The sequence below is a fragment of the Acanthopagrus latus genome, chromosome 18, assembly GCF_904848185.1.
Source record: "Acanthopagrus latus isolate v.2019 chromosome 18, fAcaLat1.1, whole genome shotgun sequence".
Taxonomy (NCBI): domain Eukaryota; kingdom Metazoa; phylum Chordata; class Actinopteri; order Spariformes; family Sparidae; genus Acanthopagrus; species Acanthopagrus latus.
The window spans coordinates 13,106,097-13,126,617 of NC_051056.1; the positions used below are offsets into that span (position 1 = coordinate 13,106,097).

The 20,521-nt window shown below is 45.2% G+C and overlaps 1 protein-coding gene across 5 annotated transcripts in view; it reads right to left on the bottom strand.

Moving 5' to 3' along the window:
- The window catches only part of gpc3 (glypican 3), a 118,601-nt gene extending 101,570 nt beyond the window's left edge, over positions 1-17,031 (bottom strand). For 2 of the 5 annotated variants that reach the window (XM_037078091.1, XM_037078090.1), the window contains exons 1-3: positions 16,936-17,028; positions 14,608-15,222; positions 5,974-6,135 (exon numbers count right to left, since the gene is read on the bottom strand). In XM_037078091.1, coding sequence (XP_036933986.1) covers positions 5,974-6,135; positions 14,608-14,767 — 322 coding nt within the window. In that variant the 5' untranslated portion in view covers positions 14,768-15,222; positions 16,936-17,028. Of the gene's footprint in view, positions 1-5,973; positions 6,136-14,607; positions 15,223-16,935 lie in introns of all 5 variants that reach the window. The other 3 variants (XM_037078088.1, XM_037078089.1, XM_037078092.1) reach the window with 3 other exon arrangements.
- Between the last annotated feature and the right edge of the window lie 3,490 nt (positions 17,032-20,521).

The window sequence follows — 20,521 nt, forward strand, 5'->3', positions numbered from 1 at the left end:
CCCCTGTGTGTTCAGAGTAAAGTGGAGAGAGCTCCCCTGCCTCGCAGCAACGAGTGAAGCCACATACAGATCGCCCTCATGCTGCCTGAAAGTAGTCCAAGTCAGACCTGTTTTCGAACACCCCACTGAGCCAGCCTTCTATGGACTCATTGAGTCATTTCAGGAGCACCAGGCTGGCTGTCCCACTTTTTTTGAGTGAGTATCACACAGACTCTCTGATTTCTGCACACACACACGCGCGCTGCTCAACTTTCCTCCCCGCATATTTGACTTCATAAGCAATCGGGCCAATCCTGTGCTCTCATGTTTATTAATTGGGTTTGCTCTTTGGACTTGAGAGTGACTCCCCTCTGGGTGACGACTGCTCCTCAGGCTGCAGAGGGGCTGTGATGAAGCTGAGCAGACAGCAGTGTGGTCTTGTTCTCTCCACAGCACTGCAGGCAGGAGAGGCTCCATATCTGGATGTGTGATTTAACACGAGCACTGCACAAGAAGAAGCATCCCGAGTCTGCCCGCACTGACACTCAGCCACTTACATAGTAATAACCCCGACAAATCATTGTTAGAAACTTAAATAAAAGCTTGTCTCATTAACAAAGGAGGATAATCTAATTTCTAATCTGCCGGCTCAGGCTCGGGCTGAGCACCACAACATCAGCAGCAGCGCCTCGCTGAAGGACACATCACTGGGGAAATAACAACAATTAGAGCTGCCAATCACCCAAAATGCCAGAAGATGGTTTTGGATGAGTTTCTGCTCGGTCGAGCAGTTATAAAGGGGATACAGACAGAGAGGATGGGTGAGGGGGGAGAGTAGATCATGAGATGTGCAGTAATCACAACACAAACATAATTCTGTGCTAAAGTCAGCTGAGCCACCGCACGAAGACACTGTTTAAGAGTTGCAGCCTCAAAGAAGACCTGGGTGGGTGATCAGAGGGTGGAAACTCACTGGAAACTGATTAAGCACGTTAATACTGAAACAAAAGTTAACTGAGCTGATTGCTGACTGCTTGACTTTGTTTATATGTGGCGGACCCTGCCACCTTTCTAGTGTCAAACAGTGTTCTGACCTTATTTTCCCCTGAGAGCAGCTTGTTTATTCAGTAATGAAAAAAACAAATACTTCAGAGTTTGTATTATTACTTCATTAATATCTTAAATATTAAAATTCTCAGTTTGAATTTCTTCTCCAGAACTACATACAGGACCCTCTCTTCAGTACGTTACCTCATCCATGAAAATGTAGAATTTCTTTTGTATTAGCTGTTGTTTCACAATAAAGACATGGTTTGGGCTTCTGTTAAAGTCAGTTCCTGTTTCACTTCATTGTTTTATTCTCATGTGTCATGTTTTACTTTCCACTTCCTGTCTTTGTCTTTTTCCCCCCTGTTTCCTGTGTACACCCATGTTTCATTATTCAGATTTTAAACTGCTAATTGGACAAAACTGTCAATTTCCATCCCTGTCCTGGAAATTACCCTGATTTCTATTCCTTTCATCCAATTTATTTGGCTTATCTGTGGTCAGGTCGCGGTACCGGCAGGGTTTTCCACATGTCCTTCTCCCAGGAAAAGTTTTGTAGGTCCTGCTGGGGGATCCAGAGGCGTTCCCAGGCCACAATGAGATATGTAATCCCTCCAGCAAATTCTGGGTCTATCCCAGGGTCTCCTCCGGGTTGGACGTGCCCCGAAAACCTCCAAAGGGAGGCACCCAGGAGGCATCCTTATCAAATCCCCTAACCACCTTAACTGGCTCCTTTCAACACAAAGGAGCAGCGGCTCTGTTCCGAGCTCCCTCCGGATGTCTGAGCTCCTCACCCTTTATCTCACGCTGAGCCCCGCCACCCTACGGAGGAAACTCATTTCAGCTGCTCATGACCGTAGCTGATTGACTGGTAAGTCTAAAGCTTTCACTTCACTTATAATTTGCAACAGCAAACACATTTTGAAAGATAAGATAAAGGGAAAACATTTTTATCAACATAATGAGGAAATGTTTTACTGAAAGTTTCTGCTAAGTTGTGCACCGTATTCAGTTTGTTTTCCTGCCATTGCCAGTCTTGCAGTATACTGTAGTATCCCCTGACATATTTATCTCTATTAAACCTTCTGAGGGTTATGTTGAGGCATGCACATCACATAATTAAGGTCATGGAAAGATGGTAAACTCACATCATGATTTAACATTGGACACTGATTGAGAATTAAGCATCTAAATGTGGCATTAAGGTTGACGATGCTAGATAATGTTAACATTGTAGCACAGTATGCTGGGCGTATATTATAGGACTCCCCCCTCAACCTGCTGAGGCGTTTAATATTATACCCACAAACCTTGTCAGAATTCTTACTACGAGATGAACAAATTAATCATTTTGGACCCGACAAAACTTCTTTAAATGATCAATTCCCAATCATATTAAAGTAAACTTTTTTTAATATGTAATGTTATGAGGACTTAATTACACTGGTGGTACTAGTGACAACTTGATGTGTAAAAGAGTGTAGTGGCCCTTAAAGGACTCTTACGCCTCCACCACCACTGTCCTCCTCAGCGCTGCCTCAAAACTCTGCAATACATTTCGTGCATCAAATCATCAGCAGGCTGCTCAATGACGTGCAGCATCACATACTAATACACTCATCAGAAATATTGGACCCCATAATTTATTTTCCAAATTAAATTCTCAGCATGCGCACGATCAGCTTCTCATTTTTAAAGATTAGATTCAAAGAGCAGCATCCTGCACAGGTTTACAGATTCTCGTTTTGAGCTAAATTGACAACATCAGGCCATTGAGCGCGAGGCAATCAGAGCTTGTGGGGGAAGATGGTGTTATGATCCTGCTAATGTGCATCAAAATGGAATCCAAGAGTCTGTCACACATCGGAGTGGATGCTGCAGTTTATCCATTACATAGTGTTTCCCTGGTACACTATAAAGAGATCAGCTAGGGCTCATTAGACTGTCAGATGGCATATGAGTCATTCTGCGCTAGAGGCACGCATCATTAGAAATTCCTAATGCCTTACCTATTTCCTGGTATTGATCCTGAAGAAGCCTAATGTTAAAGCAGCCTGTCATCTTACCGCTTAAAAGACAAAGACAGACAGAGCCATTACTTTCTCTATTGTTTGGAGAAGTTGACTTCAAAAGGGTGAAAACCTCTGGTGTAGTCTGAGGCTTGGGAAAGCGGAGCAGCCGGGCAGGTGGAGCTGGAACAGGGGGGGGATGCAGGGATAGACAGAGCGCTAAGAGATGGGAGATAGAGGAGTGGAGAGGGGAAGCCCTTTGATCTCTGGCAGAAGTGAGCGCTGAAGAAGAGAGACAGAGAGCAGCAAAGAAGACTGCAAACAAGGCGTGCGCTCAATTCCCAATAGTAGCACAAGAGCGCGAGAGAGAAAGAGACAGACGGGGTGAGAAAGACAGAAGGAGAAAGAAAAGTCAAGTGGATTGAGCGAGACCGAGATGGAGAGAGATATTGGCAGAGTCAGAGAGGGAGAGAGAAGAAAGGAGGAGAAGAGAGAGAGAGAGGATGAAAATGAAGTGGAGGGAAACAGATAAGACCAGGATGTTAAAAGGATTTCAGTCCGGGGCTGTTTGGGGAGTTTTCTCAAGCCCTATGCTAAAGCAATTAGTATTGAACCCCTTCTAGGAAAGTGCAGCCAAACCACAGCGGCAGTCTCTAACATAGTTAGTGTGGAACAACCAAGTCAAGCAAACCCCTCGGTCCCCATTAAACCCCAAGTTTTAATTGGCATGTCAGGATGGTGCTGCGTTTCACAACCAGTGAGAGTGCGCTCAAAAAAAGTTGGCCCGGCGAGTCTGCACATCCCACTTAAAGAAACCCCGAGACAGTAAACAGAGCTGCTGCGCTGGATTGAAAAGGCCTGTGTAGAGTGATAAAAAAAAAAAGAAAGAGCTCAACATTAAACGTTAAAAAAGGATATTTCAAAACAACAGTTACTAATACGGCTGCACTGCGAGGGAAGAGTTGTGTACCTCTTTGCTCTCCGGGAGATTACTTGGAGCCTGTTCTTAAAGTTTACAGCCGTCACTTCTGTTGAAGTTTTTTGTGTCTAGTTTAAAAAATGCACGGTACAGTAAAAAAACACAACACAATTCTTGGTGAATTCTACAATCACAAGCAACAGTTGCACCTGAATGCCTGAAGTAGGGGAGAAAAAGTGAACACAGTGGTGCGTTCTCCCAAAAGTTTGCGGACATTAGCCCCAGACAAGCTAGGCTGCCGGTCGTACAGACCAAATGAGGCCGTTGTGGCAAAACACATGAGTTGAACAAACGTGTGTTTTATTCTCTTTTTATGAATTAAACCTTAATTCCATCTTCCGTCAAAAGTGAGTCTTGTAGTTGCAACAGTCCACAAGAAAGTGTTTGAAAAGCGTCTTTCTCATCATGGCTGTTGGCTTTTAATCATGCAGCCACACTAACAAAAGGCTTTTGGATTTCCGTAGGCTCCGTTAACGAGGCAGTGTGCGATGAGTGTTTGAATTTCTTCAGAGGTGTGGTTTGCTAAGCTAATTCTTACTTTACAGACCTGAAATTAAAGTACTCAAAAATGACTTAATAGGCATCTCAACAATAAAAGAAAAATACGGATGCACCAACGTGTAGGCTTTAAAAATGTATTATAGGCGCCTGTGGCTCAGGGTCAGAGCCAGCGTCTTGTTACGGGAAGGTGGCTGGTTTGATTCTGCATGTCGAAGTGTCCTTGGGCAAGATCCTGATCCCCAAACTGCTCCTGATGTGCTGGTCGGCACCTTGCATGGCAGCCACCGCCACCAGTGTGTGAATGTATGTACGAATTACTGTAAATCGCTTTGAACAAAAGCGTCTGCTAAATGCCCTAAAATGTAAACGTAATGTAAAGCTAGATGTCAATCAAGAGACTGTAGCTGGAGGGCATGAAATATGATCCAGTTTCACATTGATGGTGTGTGACATGGTGCCATAAAGCATTCTGTAATTTCTACTGGGAGATCCTACCATCACACTCAATTACAAGTGCAAATCCAGGAGTCTGGGGTGTAGAGTGTGAGCCTGACAGAGACACTGTTCTCCCTATGAGTGGTCAATGTACCATCAGAATGATTTAGGAAATGTACAGGACAGTTAAAACGCACACTTCCCAAGACATCAAATCATCACTGATGAGTAAGTTAAAGCATGAGCTCTGTTATGTACACATGGTATCAGCTGGGATTACATTTTGCCTCCAGAGCAGCTTCACTTATTTAAAGCAGCAACCCGGCGAGGAAATGCTGATTGGACACTGTCACTTAGTTCCTGCTGACTTTTAGAACATATCTGCTTTCACCATCAGACCAGGTATCATTTCATCTTGCAGCCGGTCACTCTCAGCCATCACCTGCCTCCCGCACCTTCATCCTCTTCTTCCCCGGCCGAGCGCAGTTGATCCTCGGCGTCTCCAGGATTGGAATTGCGCGTATTTTTCACATCACCGTTGCACTGAGCCGTCATTGCATCTGTTGGTTTTCGAACCAGCCACACCAGCCAGCCTCCGCTGACCTCTCCCATCAGCGAGCGCTTTCCAGGACCACTGCTGACTGGAGATTTTCGCTCAGTGTATAACAGCCATCTCTGACTGCACTGCGCCAAAATCTCAGGAGGCTGTCACTTTCTAGAACAACATGTCTGGCACCGACAAGCGCACACTACATCTAAAGTCACTTTAACCGCGCGTCTCTGCCATTCTAACATTTAGTTGAGCAGCAGCTGAGCATCTCATCCCCGTCTGCGTGCTTTATGTTGCTGCTTTATTTATATGTGACTCACTGTCTGGAGGAGTGAGCTGCTGATGCGACCAGGGATGTGTAGTCGAGAAAGTGGATACAGACTGTCTTGTTTTGAGGGTGTCAATTATGGGTTTATGATGCTGTTTTCTCTCTGGGCTCGTTCGAAAAACATCGTAGGTGCTCTAGTGCTTACCTTGGAATATGGCAGCATTCCCGATGATGAGACGCTTGAGTTGAGCGCTGACAACCTGCAGGCCCGACTCCATGTTGCTGCGTGCGGCTACCTGATACCGCTCCTCCATCTTCTTGGAACAGCAGGTCGGGCCTTTGGTTTGGCAGACCTGCAGATCCGCACCTGGCGGGAGACCAACAGAGACGGGACAGAAGTCGAGATGAGCAAAGGGAAGGAGCCGCAAAAGCCACTTCTGTTTAACTCTCACGGAACAGAAGCCTCTTCCTTCAAGCGCAGAAAAAAAGATTCGGCTGCATCATCTGCATGCTAAACATAGAAAACACTACAGCAGATTCTGCAGCCTTAATGAGCGGAGGATCATTATGTAGAGGCTGCATTATTAACAGCACCCAAGTCAAAAATAAATACATTCAAGAAATATATCAAGGCTGGGTTGATCCGTTTGGTCAACAGAAGTTTCCCCACCACTCCAGGCCACACTTTTCACACAGAGGATCAAACGAAAACATACTTTCTAGGTGCACAGATGAGAGCCAGCAGCCATTCAGAGGCAGACAAACAAACCCAGGATTCAGCGTGCTTTCACTATGTATGATATTCTGAAAAAAAAAAACAAAAAAAAAACAGAGATTGAAGGTGATGAAACAACATTTCTGCACCAGGCCACTGACACTACAAGTTGTTTACACAGATGAGAAATAATTGGATTCCCAGAGCACTTCTGAAAGGTGCGGATGTAAGCCTCACGAAAAGCAAAACTAAGGTGACAAGGATGTGTCACTGAGGGTGCGACGTCGACGCACACAACCAGATCAAAGAACGAACGGCCCAAACAAATTAATTCCATTTGGAACCGCAAAAAAAAAAAAAAAAAAAAAAAACCCAAGCGAGTGGGGAGATAAAGACGACGAGGTTGGAATTCAGTCTGACCAAGGATAGGCAAAGTGCCTCAGCTGCTGCGAGAGGTGCGGTGAATGAACTGGAGCTTTATGTGACGATGCACAGAAGGACACCTCTGACAAAGAGACGCTTGTTCTCTCTGAACATGCCTCTGCGATCACAATGTCTCTTCAGAAGTATGAAATATGAACAGGTGTGTTTAGTTCAAAGTTCACTAATGACAGAACGACGCAAATGTACTGCAAACTGCAGATCTCACAAATCTGTGTCGAAGCACCTCCGTTGAAGAAGAAAGGTCCACTGCACCTTCTATGCGAGCTTTAAATTTCCCAGCGTATTCCCAAATCGCTGCTCCGAGGCGATGCGCGCTCAAGACATCACACCGACATAAATAGGGCACAACCATCTGATGTTTTAAACACAAAGAGGAGTTCCCTCTCCTTAGTGCTTCCCTCCCTCTCGCTCTGTCCCATGTGGCTGTTGAAAGCTTCGGCGGCGGCTGCAGTCGTAACGTGCCAAGCTGCGTCGAGGACTTGTCTGCAGGATCTGCTGCCTGAGAGGCGTCAGTGACAAGGGCCTGATTGATGGTGTGGTAAACAAATGTCAGGGGAGTCTGCCAGCTTCAGCTGCTCGGGGTTGCGGCGGATAAAGAGACGGAAGCGGAGAGATTAATTTGGAGGGAGGGCTCGGAACGTGAATATATATTTATACCAGAGAAGTCTTGATAACAAGCGTGTCAGAAGGCTTTTGTTGAGATGGAGGCTTTATCTTCATATAAAAAGTGAATCTCTCCACTGAGGCTTTGTCTCTGCGACATCTGCAAACAATAGATCTTCAGAGGCAGATCTCAGACCGCAACAATGAGAACAGCAGGCATGGCAGGAAGTTAAACTAAAGCAAGAGATGCAAGAGAGTGAAGGCGCTGATAATTAATAAGCGCCGAAGAGTCAAACAGAGAGCAGCGCTGGCTAACTCTCTCCCGACTCCCGGACGAGCTTTAAGGTGTGGAGTCTAATGAGTGAAAACAGGCAATAAATCTGTCACACGGCGCCTTTTGTATGCATACTGACAGGCTTAATATCTTAAATCAATACCGACAAAGGACTCCTGACAGATAAGATCAAGTTAATTTCAGACTGCAGGGGCAAAATTATTAAGCTGTCAATAGCACCACAGGTGAGGGGAGTGAGGCCGGTGCAGAGCACAGAGACGGGGATTTAGCAATTATCTCCGGCAAAACAGACAGTTTCATCTGCACATTTGTCGTTTTGCGGATGATAAATGCGTTTCATTACAGAGGTTCCACAGTGGTGAGGAATAAGTGAGGGGTTCGGCGGGAAAATGATTCCCCGTAGAGTTTCACAAATAATAAAATCACACCATCTAAATAAAGCCTTCTCTGTGACTGACAGGTCACTTGGGAATAAGCCTCCTGCTTCTGCACTATGCTTTAGGCTCAGCTCGTTTTCTCCCCCCTCCCCCTTTCTTCTTTCTTCCTTTTTTTAAAACATTTTTTTTCTAGTCCTTGTCATCGCCGCAGTTTTGTTCCGAGCTTGTTTCACTTCACCTACCTCACGCTTAATAGCTATCGGGCACAGAGAGCACCTCTCCATCAGTGCGTTATTGGTTAATTAGTCGATTTTTGTGTCCTGATGGCCAATTCTCTCAAAGAAAATGAAGAGAGACAAGGTGCAGGGCCCGGGAGCAATTTAGATGTAAATTTCCCCCAACATACGAGCTCAGTCCAAGGTGACGCCTTTAAATTATTACGCACGTTGAATCAATACGCTGAAGTGGTGGGCCCAGACGATTTGACATGCAGGACAGCTGGCGTTTTCAAGACAGTCAAGGTCTTTGAAAGCCTTTTCAGAAACACACTGATCGCCCTTCAGTTTGTGACAGTCCTCCGCCGCTCCTCTCAAGAAGGAGAGTTTCTGCTGAAATGCCACGGGTGAAAACTCCAGCAGGGGCTCAGAGCGTCCTGTGTGCACACAGACAAGAGGAGTCCCTCCCCACGCTTCTTTAACAAGCAAGGGAAAGGGGACAGCCACAAATACAGAATATGTGTCTCCCGGTTTCCCAGCGCCAATTAGAAAGCCATCACTATGCAAGTTTAATGATGGAGACCATGGGGGAAAAACAAGTTGTATTAAGATATAGAATATGTTAAAAGCGGTTCATTATGGGCATAAATTAAACATCAGCTTCCAGTGTTGAGGCGAAGCATGTGGGGACTCCTTGGCTTCCTCTCCAGGGCAAAATAAGCCAGTGTCACTTTGCAGAGACAATAAAATGAAATAAAGATAGCACAATTCACAAGCAAGCCAGGGAATAATAATATCATTAGCTACTGGGGATTACAATTGTTTTAAGTATTTTTAGTGCTTTGCTCACTGCTCCACTTTTTTAAGTCGTTTGATGAAGCAATAATTTGAAAGCTGGAAGCGTGAATGTGAAAGAGCCTTTTCATTTCAGCTCCTTTTTTTTTTTTAAAGTGTACACAAAACAACACAAGTGCCCTTTATTAAAGAGGGGGTTCTCAAAAAAGAAGAGACCGAGTAAACAAAACACAAAACAGCGCTTAATAAGGAACAAGGACCTCTCGCTTCAGGTCAAGTCGATCCAACGATTAGTCACGTCCAGTGTGTCACTTAAACAGCCGGAGCTTTTGTTCTTCTGTTTTTCACCATCAACAACAAGCCCAGATGACCCGACCCCGCAGCTAATTACTGAGAGAGACACGTCTCCTGGACCCCTGTTTTTTTTGTTTGTTTGTTTGTTTTTTTAAAAACATCCTGCTCAGCAGCATCAACAAAAACACCAAACTATGATTGTTTCAGCTCAGAGAGAGAGAGAGAGAGAGAGAGAGAGAGAGAGAGAGAGAGAGAGAAAACAACTCCTCTGCAGGACCACTGTGCAGGATTTTTCTGTTAAAAATAAGTGGCAGCTGTCAGCGCAGCCTCCAGCCAACTAGTACGACTCTTCCATTAAGTGAGAATCTGATGCTCCTCTCATGAATCAGGCCGGCCGCCGCTGTCAGAGATCCACCGCATCCTCTGCTCCAAACCGCCGCTGACACTGATGGAGCAGCTCTCACTCTCGTGTCCTGGGGTGAGCGCTCGACCAAGCAGCCAGCGCAACTCATCCACACTCACCGACGGCACGATGGAGCGAACTGACACCCAGCCTCCATTTCACCTTCAGACACTACAACCACCCACAGCATCAGCCACAACAAAGCAGCGAGTGATACTCCTACAGCAGTTCTGCCATAACTCCGCTCCTCTACACACTCGACCGCTTTTGATTCACATCTGTGGGAAGACAAACTTTTGTTTTCTGTGCCTTTTTTTTTTTTTCATTTTATTGTTTTTCACCCCCTGGCGCCTCACGCAGCATTATTAGAATTCTGCTCTGCTATTCCTGCGGACGTCTCTCTGAATCAGCCATCTCCCCCACACTGTGTACGCCGTATCAGTGCTGGCTACTCCGCCATCACACACAGAAAGTGATACATCCCCCCAGTGAATCATCCCTATGTTCCCAGGGTTCTATGTTCCCCGCTTTGTATGGAATGGGAGAACATAGGAAAAAAGGTCCTATGTTCCCCACTGTTGCCGGTTGATGAACAAACCGGGGAATGGGTTAGGGGGATAAGGGTTAAGGTTAGGGTTAGGGTTGGGGTACATAGTTACACTCCCCATCCCCAGTCACATCACAGCGAGCCATCCCCAACATCTAATTTCATCAATCTTTCGTTCCCCCGCACGCCTCGATGAAGAACTCGCGTCACGTCAGGCCCTGTTGCGCATTTACTCGCCAATTTTTTTTTTCCAGCAGGTACAAAGTTCAGAACAATTACAGCGAATGTGACCGTCACCGAAAAACCTTCAACTTGTTCTCCATAAAATTAATGACAAGGATATATTATGTATGAGGCATGGCCAACAAAAATGGACTGAATACATGAGAAGTGACTGCATATTTCATGCTTTTGGGAAAAAGTTTTTTAAAAAAAGAAGAAGAAAAAAAGTGAGCTCATTAAGACAGAAGTAGAAGAGCTGGGATTTATGGATATCCTACCTAAAGTACAAGCCTTGGGCCATAACTCTGGCTCATTCTGGGAATTACTTTTAAAAGTTTCATGAACTGCTTAAATATTGTCTGGAATGATGATAGACATGCCGACGTCAAGCCTGGACGGAACGGACAGTGTGGATTGTGGAAACATGCCTGGAAATTCAATATGTGTCACGTCTTCTTAATAGAAAGCACATTTATAATTCATTTAGGAAGAGAATGTGACTCTTTGAGAATAATACAACATTTTCTGGAGGTTCCCCGTATGTGGATCTCCAACACAGAGAAAAACAGAATACATTACTGTGAGCGAGAACGAGTGAAAGTGATGATTGTTGATGATGTAATGTTTGGCAAGGCAACTCTTTACGCACACACACTGATAAACAATAAATAAAGAGACAGCAAGATGCAGGAGAAAGCAGAGGGGGAAAAACTGCTTGTCTCAGAGCAAATCCTGTTTAATCTGGCAGACTTTAATCTTTGCTTGTGCATTTTACTCACGAAAGTTATACATGTAATAAAACATAAATCATCGGCTGCAAGTGCAGCTCTTTGTTTCGAGGGGCTACGAGCCAAAAAGGTTGTAAACGGCTGCATTACTCCATCGAATGAATCACACGTTTCTACAAGGTTACCATCGCTCCTCTCTGGGTTCACGCCTCATCCTTCAAAAAACTGTTGGTGCCAGCGTGAAGAGACTTCACTAATTTACTGTATGAAAGACTGGAGCCAAGGCCGCGTGACGTCCTCACTGCGGGCCCTGCTGAATTAGCTAAAGTCTTCCTCCTCTACTCTTCTCTAAAATCTATTAGAACAAAATTACATTCAATCTGTTGTAATCCATTTCCCCACTCATTTTTGTTTCAGCTGTGAGTCCTGATAGCACATCCCATTATATTTTAGTGCACTGGCTCCCAAAGTGCGGACCTGAGAGATCCCTCGGGGAGGGTTTAGAGAGTCTTTAGACATTATCAGCAGTTTAATATCTGCTTTATTATTCTGTGTTCTACACATGTTTGGATTCATTTTACTGAGGTTCAAGTCTCGCTGTTATTATTCTGGTACAGTTGTGTCAGTCTGTATCAATCATATCTAACCACAGAACTCTTTTTCAGATGTGGCTCCATGGGACAAATGTTAAAACCTAATAAATGATAAGACCTAACTGGGCATCCTATACTGACCCGTGTGTGTGTTGTCTTTTTTATATAGAGGTAGGAGGACCTCCTGGACTCAGATTGAGGCTTGTTAGATATGCTCCTTGGATCGATGTCTCGAGGACACCTTCTACACCTGATCAAGGTACTGCACATGTTGACATGAAGAAAAATAAACCATATGAAAACTCCAATTCTCTCTCTGTTAAACATGTCACAACATGGTCATGTCAGACCCTAAAAACAAAGCCGACACATGCAGGTTTGTTTTAGAATCTCACATGACCGTGCCGTGACAATGAAAGCATTTCAATAGGCTTACAGGATCAGGCTCCATTCAAAATAAATGGGAAGACTTTCAGCTGTCACCAGGACATGAATCCTGCTTTTACAGAATACATAATAATAAAACAAAAGGTTTAAAAGCCCCCCCCCATGGGTTACACTTTCACTGTGCATGCACACGGCTGCAAACATCAACTTTTCCTTTAGAACATTTTCTCCTCTGACCAAAATCCTGTATGTATGTACATGTTTGGAAGTGGTGCATTATGCCTTTTTTTCTTTATTTGATAAAGAAAATAAGGAAATGAACATGTAACAGGAAATATATTTCATGTTTTTTTTTCTGTTTTTTGGACAAAGAATGTACAAATATGATAAACATCTATTTTCTGTGCCAAAAAAGTCGTTTCTAGGGTTTAAAGTCGATAAGAGCCCAGAGAGGAAACAGGCCGGAGACGATGTCTACAAGTCGATAAACAGAAATCCAAGCGGGCTTATTCAGGATTCAGGGAGGTAGTGTTGTGTAGAAAGTACTGTCGACAGTCACCAATCACACATACAGGGAATATGACACATCATTGCAGGTTTTACACCTTAGCTGATGCATCATTTCAAAATGCTGTTTGTAATCTGTTAATAAAGATAGGGAACATCAGCAGAAACAGAAGATTAAGAGCTGAAAGGTTTTCAGTCTTGACAGACTTGTTGTGCAACCATCACTTAATAAAGCCAGCAAAAGAATCTAGAGCAGAGTAGCCACGGGCATCGAGGGAACGTGTAAACCAAGCTACCTCTCAACAGGCCGGGATGGATTGTCCTTTGGCTGACTGGTGAATTGATTCCCAGTGTAAGAGATGGTGTGGAATCGGACTGATCCCTCGGAGAAGCTCTGCATCCGGCTAAATATTTCTCTTGGCCTGCTACGATGATTCCCCCTTCGGCTGGATGATAAAATGTTTGATGGCCCAGGAGGTGGAGGGCATGTGATTAAAGATGGATGCGCGTGGGGGGCGGATGTGGGGCTCGGTGGTTGGACGGGAGAGTAAAAAAGGGGGTCGAGGGAGCGTGACAAAACATGCTTCAAAGTGCATCGCCGATGTTTCCTGCTGTTTGATTCGAAGCACTTTGTGATGCCTTCACAGAACGTTTAGTATTATCTGGTGAACCTCTTTGAATCAGGTGGGAGTGAGGAGTGTGCGAAGTGCATGCTGGGAGCGCGGGGAGAGAAAACAGTTAACCTGGAGCACTTGCCTGTGCTGACATGACACTAAAACACCCAATTAACATTTGCAGCTGGCAGTGATTCAGCCACATGAGAGGGATTTCCATTTACATATTGATTCAGAAGGGTGTGCAACAGGCTCCAGCGGCACACCGACACGCTGTGTTCTGCAAAATAGGACGAGAGGAGCGCCTCTGCTCCTCTCGTCCCACAGGAGAAGGGAATGATCTCGGTGTGTTTTTCCTCGGCGTCTCAGAATTCAGGTCCCTTTCCTCGAGACTCTTCCCTCCCAGCTGGTGACATCTGAGCTCCAGGGAACACTAATGATCAAAACACGCTCTCGGTGTGGTCACAATTCACATCACACCACTAATCTATATTCTGTGACACAATGTGGCTGAGGAGATGCTGCCAAGAGAGCAGTGTGAATGCTGATCGTTGTGTGCAGTCCATCATCATCATCATCATCATCATCTGTGGCACAAAGGAAGAAACCTCTAAAAACTCCGCAGGAGATTTAAGCCCACATGACAGAGAGATGATGCTCACATCTGCCTCCAGTCTCCAGAAGCGCTGGCCGAACCAAAGTTATTCAGGAAATGTTACTTGGCTCCGTGTTCCGATCGATACTGGATCGATCTCTTGCACGCTCGTTATTTAACACTTAACTGCTGGTTTATGTGATTCAACCTGCACTCTCTTTTTTTTTTTTTTAACAAGGAGGTCAGAACACGTTCAGCCAGAAGGGATGGAGAGTGTGTGTGGGATGACTCTCACTGCGCACACTGGAGAAGTCAGCAGCCTTGACTTGAGTGAAGAAGGCTGGGTGGCGTTAAAGAACTGCTGTGATGGTGATGGAGGTAGAAATCTAATAGACAGTTTAAGTTAACCAGAAACCACGTGCGTAAAAAAATTTAAAATTAAAAATTAAAAACACACACGCACACACACACACACACAACACGACTGTAAGCTGATGACAGTTACCTGACACCGGGTTCTCGGGGACCCATTTGGAGCCCGGGTGCAGAGAGTGGAACACCGTGCGGACCTCCTGGCAGTTTGGCACCGTCTGTCCGCCGGGCAGCGGGAACATCTGGAGGAAGGCGCACAGGAAGAGCGCTCCGTGGACCGATGGAGCGGGCATGGCGGTGCGAGCGGCTCACCTACAGCCGAAACCGGACGCTTAAAGACGAGCCGAGGTAAACTTGAACACCTTCAAAGTTACAGGAGGAATCCGCGTCTGCGGCGACGAGGTGAAGAGGCAGCAGCTGCCGGCTCGGCTCGGATAAGCATCCTTCCCCCCCCCCGCCTCGTCCCCAACACTCCGCCCGCCTGGAGTCTGGAGAGCTGCTCCGCTCGGCTCAGCCTCTCCCGGTGAAGCTTCTCCGCTGCTGAGAACTTCTGAGTCGCTCTTCACTCGCGGCTCTGACTCTCTCGGCTCTCTGCGCACAGACGCACGAGCCCCGGGTAGATGGGGGGTGGGGGGAGGGGAGGGAGGGTGCGCGCGGCACAGCGTGAGCCTGCGCGTGTACAGATCTCCTGTGTCTCGTGTAACAGCAGTGATGTGAGCTGATAGAGAGGAGGAGGAGGGCACAGTACCTGCGTGAGACACGACACGCACACAGGTATGTTTCACAGTAAATGACATGCAGGCGTTGACATGATGTGAAAATTTGCGTTTATTATTCAAAAAGGTTGGAAAGTGAGCACAGAAAGCAAACACAACACTCACTAAATCTGCACAAAACTAAAGTGGACAGAAACAGCCTCCTCGTAGCTTTCACTTTCACATTAATCTAATTCAACAACAACAAAAGACTATTTATTTCACACTGACTATTTCTTCTCCTCGACAGTGGACAGATATTTTACTTCCTCTAAGCTCCAATAGAGCCAATGAAGTTGAAATGGCGCCATCTAGTGGTCAGCGTGCGTCAGACACCAGACAGGCCAACGTGGAACTCGATCTCTCTGCAGACTTAACACCGTTCAACATTCTTTTGTTTGTTTGTTTTTAAGGCACTTTGTAGTTTTGGAGAAAAAAATCCAAACTAGTCAAAAAGATGCCATTTGTATGAAAAGTTGATTTCTGAGTCTCAACCCCAGCCTGTCAAACAACAACGCTTTGGGCTTGAAGGACGTGTCAGATGCCATCTCAAAGCTTCAAAAACATCCAATTCTCTTACAAAAAGCACCTTTAAACATTTAAAACTTTAATGAGGTAATAAAACAAACCCTTTTTTAATCTTTTGCAAAACTGCATCAAAAAAAGCTGTTCATAGAGGAAAATAAGGCCCCAGAACTCTGAAGCTAGAAAGGTGGCAGGGTCCGCCACATACAAAGAGTGGAGCAGTATGACATTGTGTTGTCCTTTAAGGTGAGCTTGTTTATTTAGTTTACCAGTTTAAGTCAGTTAAAATCTTTCTTTTCTGATTAAGATGTCTGTCGAACCAAAGCACCATCATGACAATTTCTCTACTATGTTTCCACAGAAATCAGTGATTAATGTGTAGCTGCTCACAACATCTGGCGGATTGCAGATGGATACTGTGCAATTTCTTTTTATTTTCTCGAGTATTGAAATTGTGAAGTCATCCACCTGAAAACAGCGAGACCAAAAAGCAATGCCAGGAAACTTCGTGTTGAGACGCCCTAACATGACTGCAAACAACATCTGCTCTCTTGTGCTCGCTGTGATTTTGTTTTTTCCTTTAGTGCTCCGTGTGTTCATCAAAGCTTCTGGAACAACAGAAAACAAAACACCCCATATCTCCTCTTTTGGCCGCGTGTCTGAGGAACAGAGAGCTTTGCATGGATTTGCACAGCAAGGACTGGCAGAAGCTGAGAGCAAACCAACAAAACTCGCCGTAGAGCCACCAGAGTTTTCCACCGTCTGAGCTTGGGAGCGGGCTGATGAACGAGGGGAGGTGACCAGCAGTACCTGAAGTGCACAAACTGCAGTAGATCCGTGCGCACTACCTGCACTGTGAGCACTTTGGAACTGCGAGGCCGACAGCACGTTAAGCTCCTGGGACTGGAAGCCATGAGTCACCCGGGACGTCTGAGCACACGCTTACAAATGCGAGACAGTTTCTTCACCTTATGTAACACAAGATATTCAGATAATACATACACAAGTATAAGTCGCTCACATTGGCGTTGGACGTGATACATTTCATCACAGGGATAAAGTGGTTTTCGGAGCGAAAGTGAAGAATACTTTTGACTCTTACAGAATAACAAGCCCTCCAGCCAGAAGGAGCAACTAGGGCAGTAGATACTGAACTACACCACTAACTACACTAGATGCACCTTAGCTGGAGGACCACACGACGGGGCAGGGAGAGGATTCACTTCCTGGAACTACTTCCAGTGTTTTCCCCTGGAGAGTCACCTCCAGTCTGGACCATCTGAAACAGAGCAACATTCATCATAAAGAGAAATATTTATTTGTTCTTACTCTTCATTGGACATGCATCATTCTATTTTCCTAAATTAATTAGATGCTCATTGCATTTCTAATGTTGCTTGAAAGAAAGAAAGAAAGAAAGAAAGAAAGAAAGAAAGAAAGAAAGAAAGAATTGGAATCCTTTTTGCAGAAGTTGCCTTGCACTGATCGGAGACCTGAGGTGGTGTTTCTCAGGATGTATCATATTATTGCTGATGAAGACTTCAACAATCTTTATGCAAATTTTTTCTAAATTAAAAAAAACAAAACAAAAAACCTTCTAAACATTTATAAGGCTGACACAACAAGTGCGGGTCCAAAGCTGTTCTGACATTCAGTTATTCAGCATATTATTTCACATAAATATACTTACAATTTTTTTTTTTTTTAAAGGAGCTAAAATGCATAAAAAAGTGTCACTATCGTATTATATCATTTGATTATTGTGTTTCAATGCAGTGGAGTTAAAAGTACCAAATTCAGTCTGAAATCCTAGTAAAGAAGAAGTATAAAGTGAGAGCAGAGTAAACACTGAGTTTCAGGTCTCACTGACTCTCTATTCAAACCACACATGAGTTGGATTTAATCTCAGCGGCCGCATGTTTAAAAGACCATCGGCACGCAAAGTCATGACATTAAACATCGTGCTGATTTGTCCAAGATCTTTAACTCGAGACCACATAACCGAGGTAGAGCGAGTTTGCGGAGGCGTCGCGTCGGTTTTAACAAAGTGGCGCCAACAGTCTCGTGATGTGACGCCGCGCGTGTCAACCGCCGTCAATTAAATAATGATGTGGATCACACGCCGCTGATCCGCAGAGACAAACAGCAGCAGCCGGTCAGCGGGGGGAGGCCGAATGTGTCACCGTGCGGATTAATAAAATAGATCCTGGATGAGCCGCGCGCGCTCCTGCACCCAACAAAAGACACGAACACCCCAACTTTAAAAAAGGAGACAAAACCCAAACGCGACTCCCGCACAACCAAACACGCGCAGTCCGGCCAACACGCGACTGTTTTTAATGATCTAAACAAAAAAAAAAGTCATCGTACACGTCGAGATTAAGACCACGCGCCCTGGTTTTACTTTAAAGACGCAGCGGAGCACTCAAAACTAAATGAGAACTTTAAAAAAAAAAAGTTTAACACATGCACCATAGAGAGCACACATGTGAGTCTGAAACGGAGGAAAGGAGCAGGAGCTGCCCTCAGCCTACCTTTCGCTTTGTGTTTTCATTCATTTGAGGGGAACCGTGCAGAAAACTCCCGACGTCGCTCCGTACCTTCGCCCGCAGATGTTGTCCCCTCTGCAGCCCTCTGTTGCGCAAACAAAAAGTTCCGTCGTGCATGAAATTGTGGGAGCATCTTTTTTTGTTTTTTTTGTTTTTCTCTTTGTGGGGGTGGGGAGAGGCGAGGAGGGGGGAGGAGGAGGGAGGAGAGGAGCGCCGGAGCGACGCAATCTCTGCGGATGTCCTCAAAATCCGCTCACAAACACGAGATCCCACGTGGCCGTTACGTCTCAAACGCTGACATTTCTTTCTTTCTTTCTTTTTCTTTTCCGTCCCGTGAAAACTTTTCCCTGCAAACTCTACACATTTTTGCTGACTGGTCCGCTGCAGATGGTTTCATGAGCCCACGTCTCTCTCGTCCACTCCGCCCTGCACTTGCTGGTCAAAGAAAACCCAGGAGGCTTGTGACCTTTAACCCCCGTAAACCCTGCCCCCACATAGTCTTCTGCTCTGCCTGCAGGAGCACATCCCTCCACCACCCGGCCTCATAAGGCCACATTAATAATCACTCGGTATCAATGTTTGCTACTGGGATTCAAACCAACAACCCTGGCTGAGAGGCTCCGAGCCCTCACGGGCCCTGGTGCCACTTCCTCCACTGTGGGAACAGGCTGCAGCTTCGCCTCCTTCCCCGACTGAACTTTAACCCACTTTCCCATACTCCCCCCCCCCACCCCCACCTCCCACCACACCCCCTACCCCCTTTCTATAGGCCACTGGTAGTTTAAAGGAGAGAAAATTGCAGCTGCCCATTCTGACTTAATTCTTCCAGCCCCTATGTTTGATCTGGTGAAGCCTGCCAGCGAGCGAGCAGGAGGGTTAATTGTGGTCGTAACATTTGGGAGGAAATTTGCAGAAAGCCTGGGTTAGTTCACTGATGGGGGATCATTTCTGTATTGTGAATTGAAAGGCTTGGTCCGGTGCAGTCATTACGACGCTTGTGGGTTCTGTTAAACCTAAAAATGGCTAAAAGAAAAAGAAGCTTTTTTCTTTTTTTTCCATTTCAGCTCGACATTAAGTTTGCAGGGCTTCTAATTGATCTCCACGCAGACAATGGAGTGGCAGCCTATTGAGCGGGCCACATGGTGGACACCTCCTGGGAGGATGGAATGCGTCCCAGTGTTTTGAACTGGGATGACTGCCGTTCCACACTCAGTTGCTACTGGGAGGAGGGGTTATTTTTAGCTGTAGTCATTCGCACCACTGGATAAATGAATTTGACAACATGTAAGCTGTGACCGAACCACATTCTAAAGACAAAGCTACGTTGAGTCGAGCAAAAATGTGCCTCCACACTTAGATCACACAACATTTTAGTCCTGGTTGTGAGTTTGTTTATGATCAGAAACAGGCGGACTAGGCAGACTATAAAGACCACGCTGCACTGATGCGGCATGTAAGGTAGAGCTTTCCCAGGGACAAAGGAATGTAATCATCAAGTTGACCCTTAAAGGATGAGTTCACCTAAAACTGACAATTCATCCATTAAGAAAAACATATTGTTTTGTTGTCTTATAGGTTCAAAGGGTACAGAGAAACAACCACATATATACTGGGATATTCCCAACATCACAAATATTATTTGAAAGTATAAAAAAATGTAAGCTTCAGTCATGCTGATTGTTTCTTAGTCCACAAAACATTTCTGGAGCTTCACAGCAAAAGAGCATTGCAGCAATCTTCTGCACGACTGAAGGAACTGGGGACTTATTAAAATGGTTCCTTACAGATCGTCGGGGCATAAATCGAGCCTCCGGAAACCCCAGAACCCCAAATTGACGCTATTTACACCCTGGAGGCACTGTGCTGTAGTTTAGCAGCTCCACTAAAGATTTAAGCTTAGGCGTGTAAGTTACATCTTTTTCAAATCAATTTCTGATCTCTAGGCTTACAAAGATTAGCTTTATGGAGCCATTTAATGTGTTTTTAAGTTTTAAAACAAGTCCCCAACTACTTCAGCTGTTAGAGAGAACGCTGCAATGCTGTTCTGCTGTGAAGCTCCAGAGATGTTTTGTGAACCAAGGATCTCAAACTGACATCGCAATCAGCATGAGGGTGAGCAGTAGACTGGATTTTCATTTTAGTTGAACTCATCCTTTAAGCTAGGACTATTCTGTTCCATATACTGTTCTCAAATGTAAAAGAATTGCCGTTCCTGCTG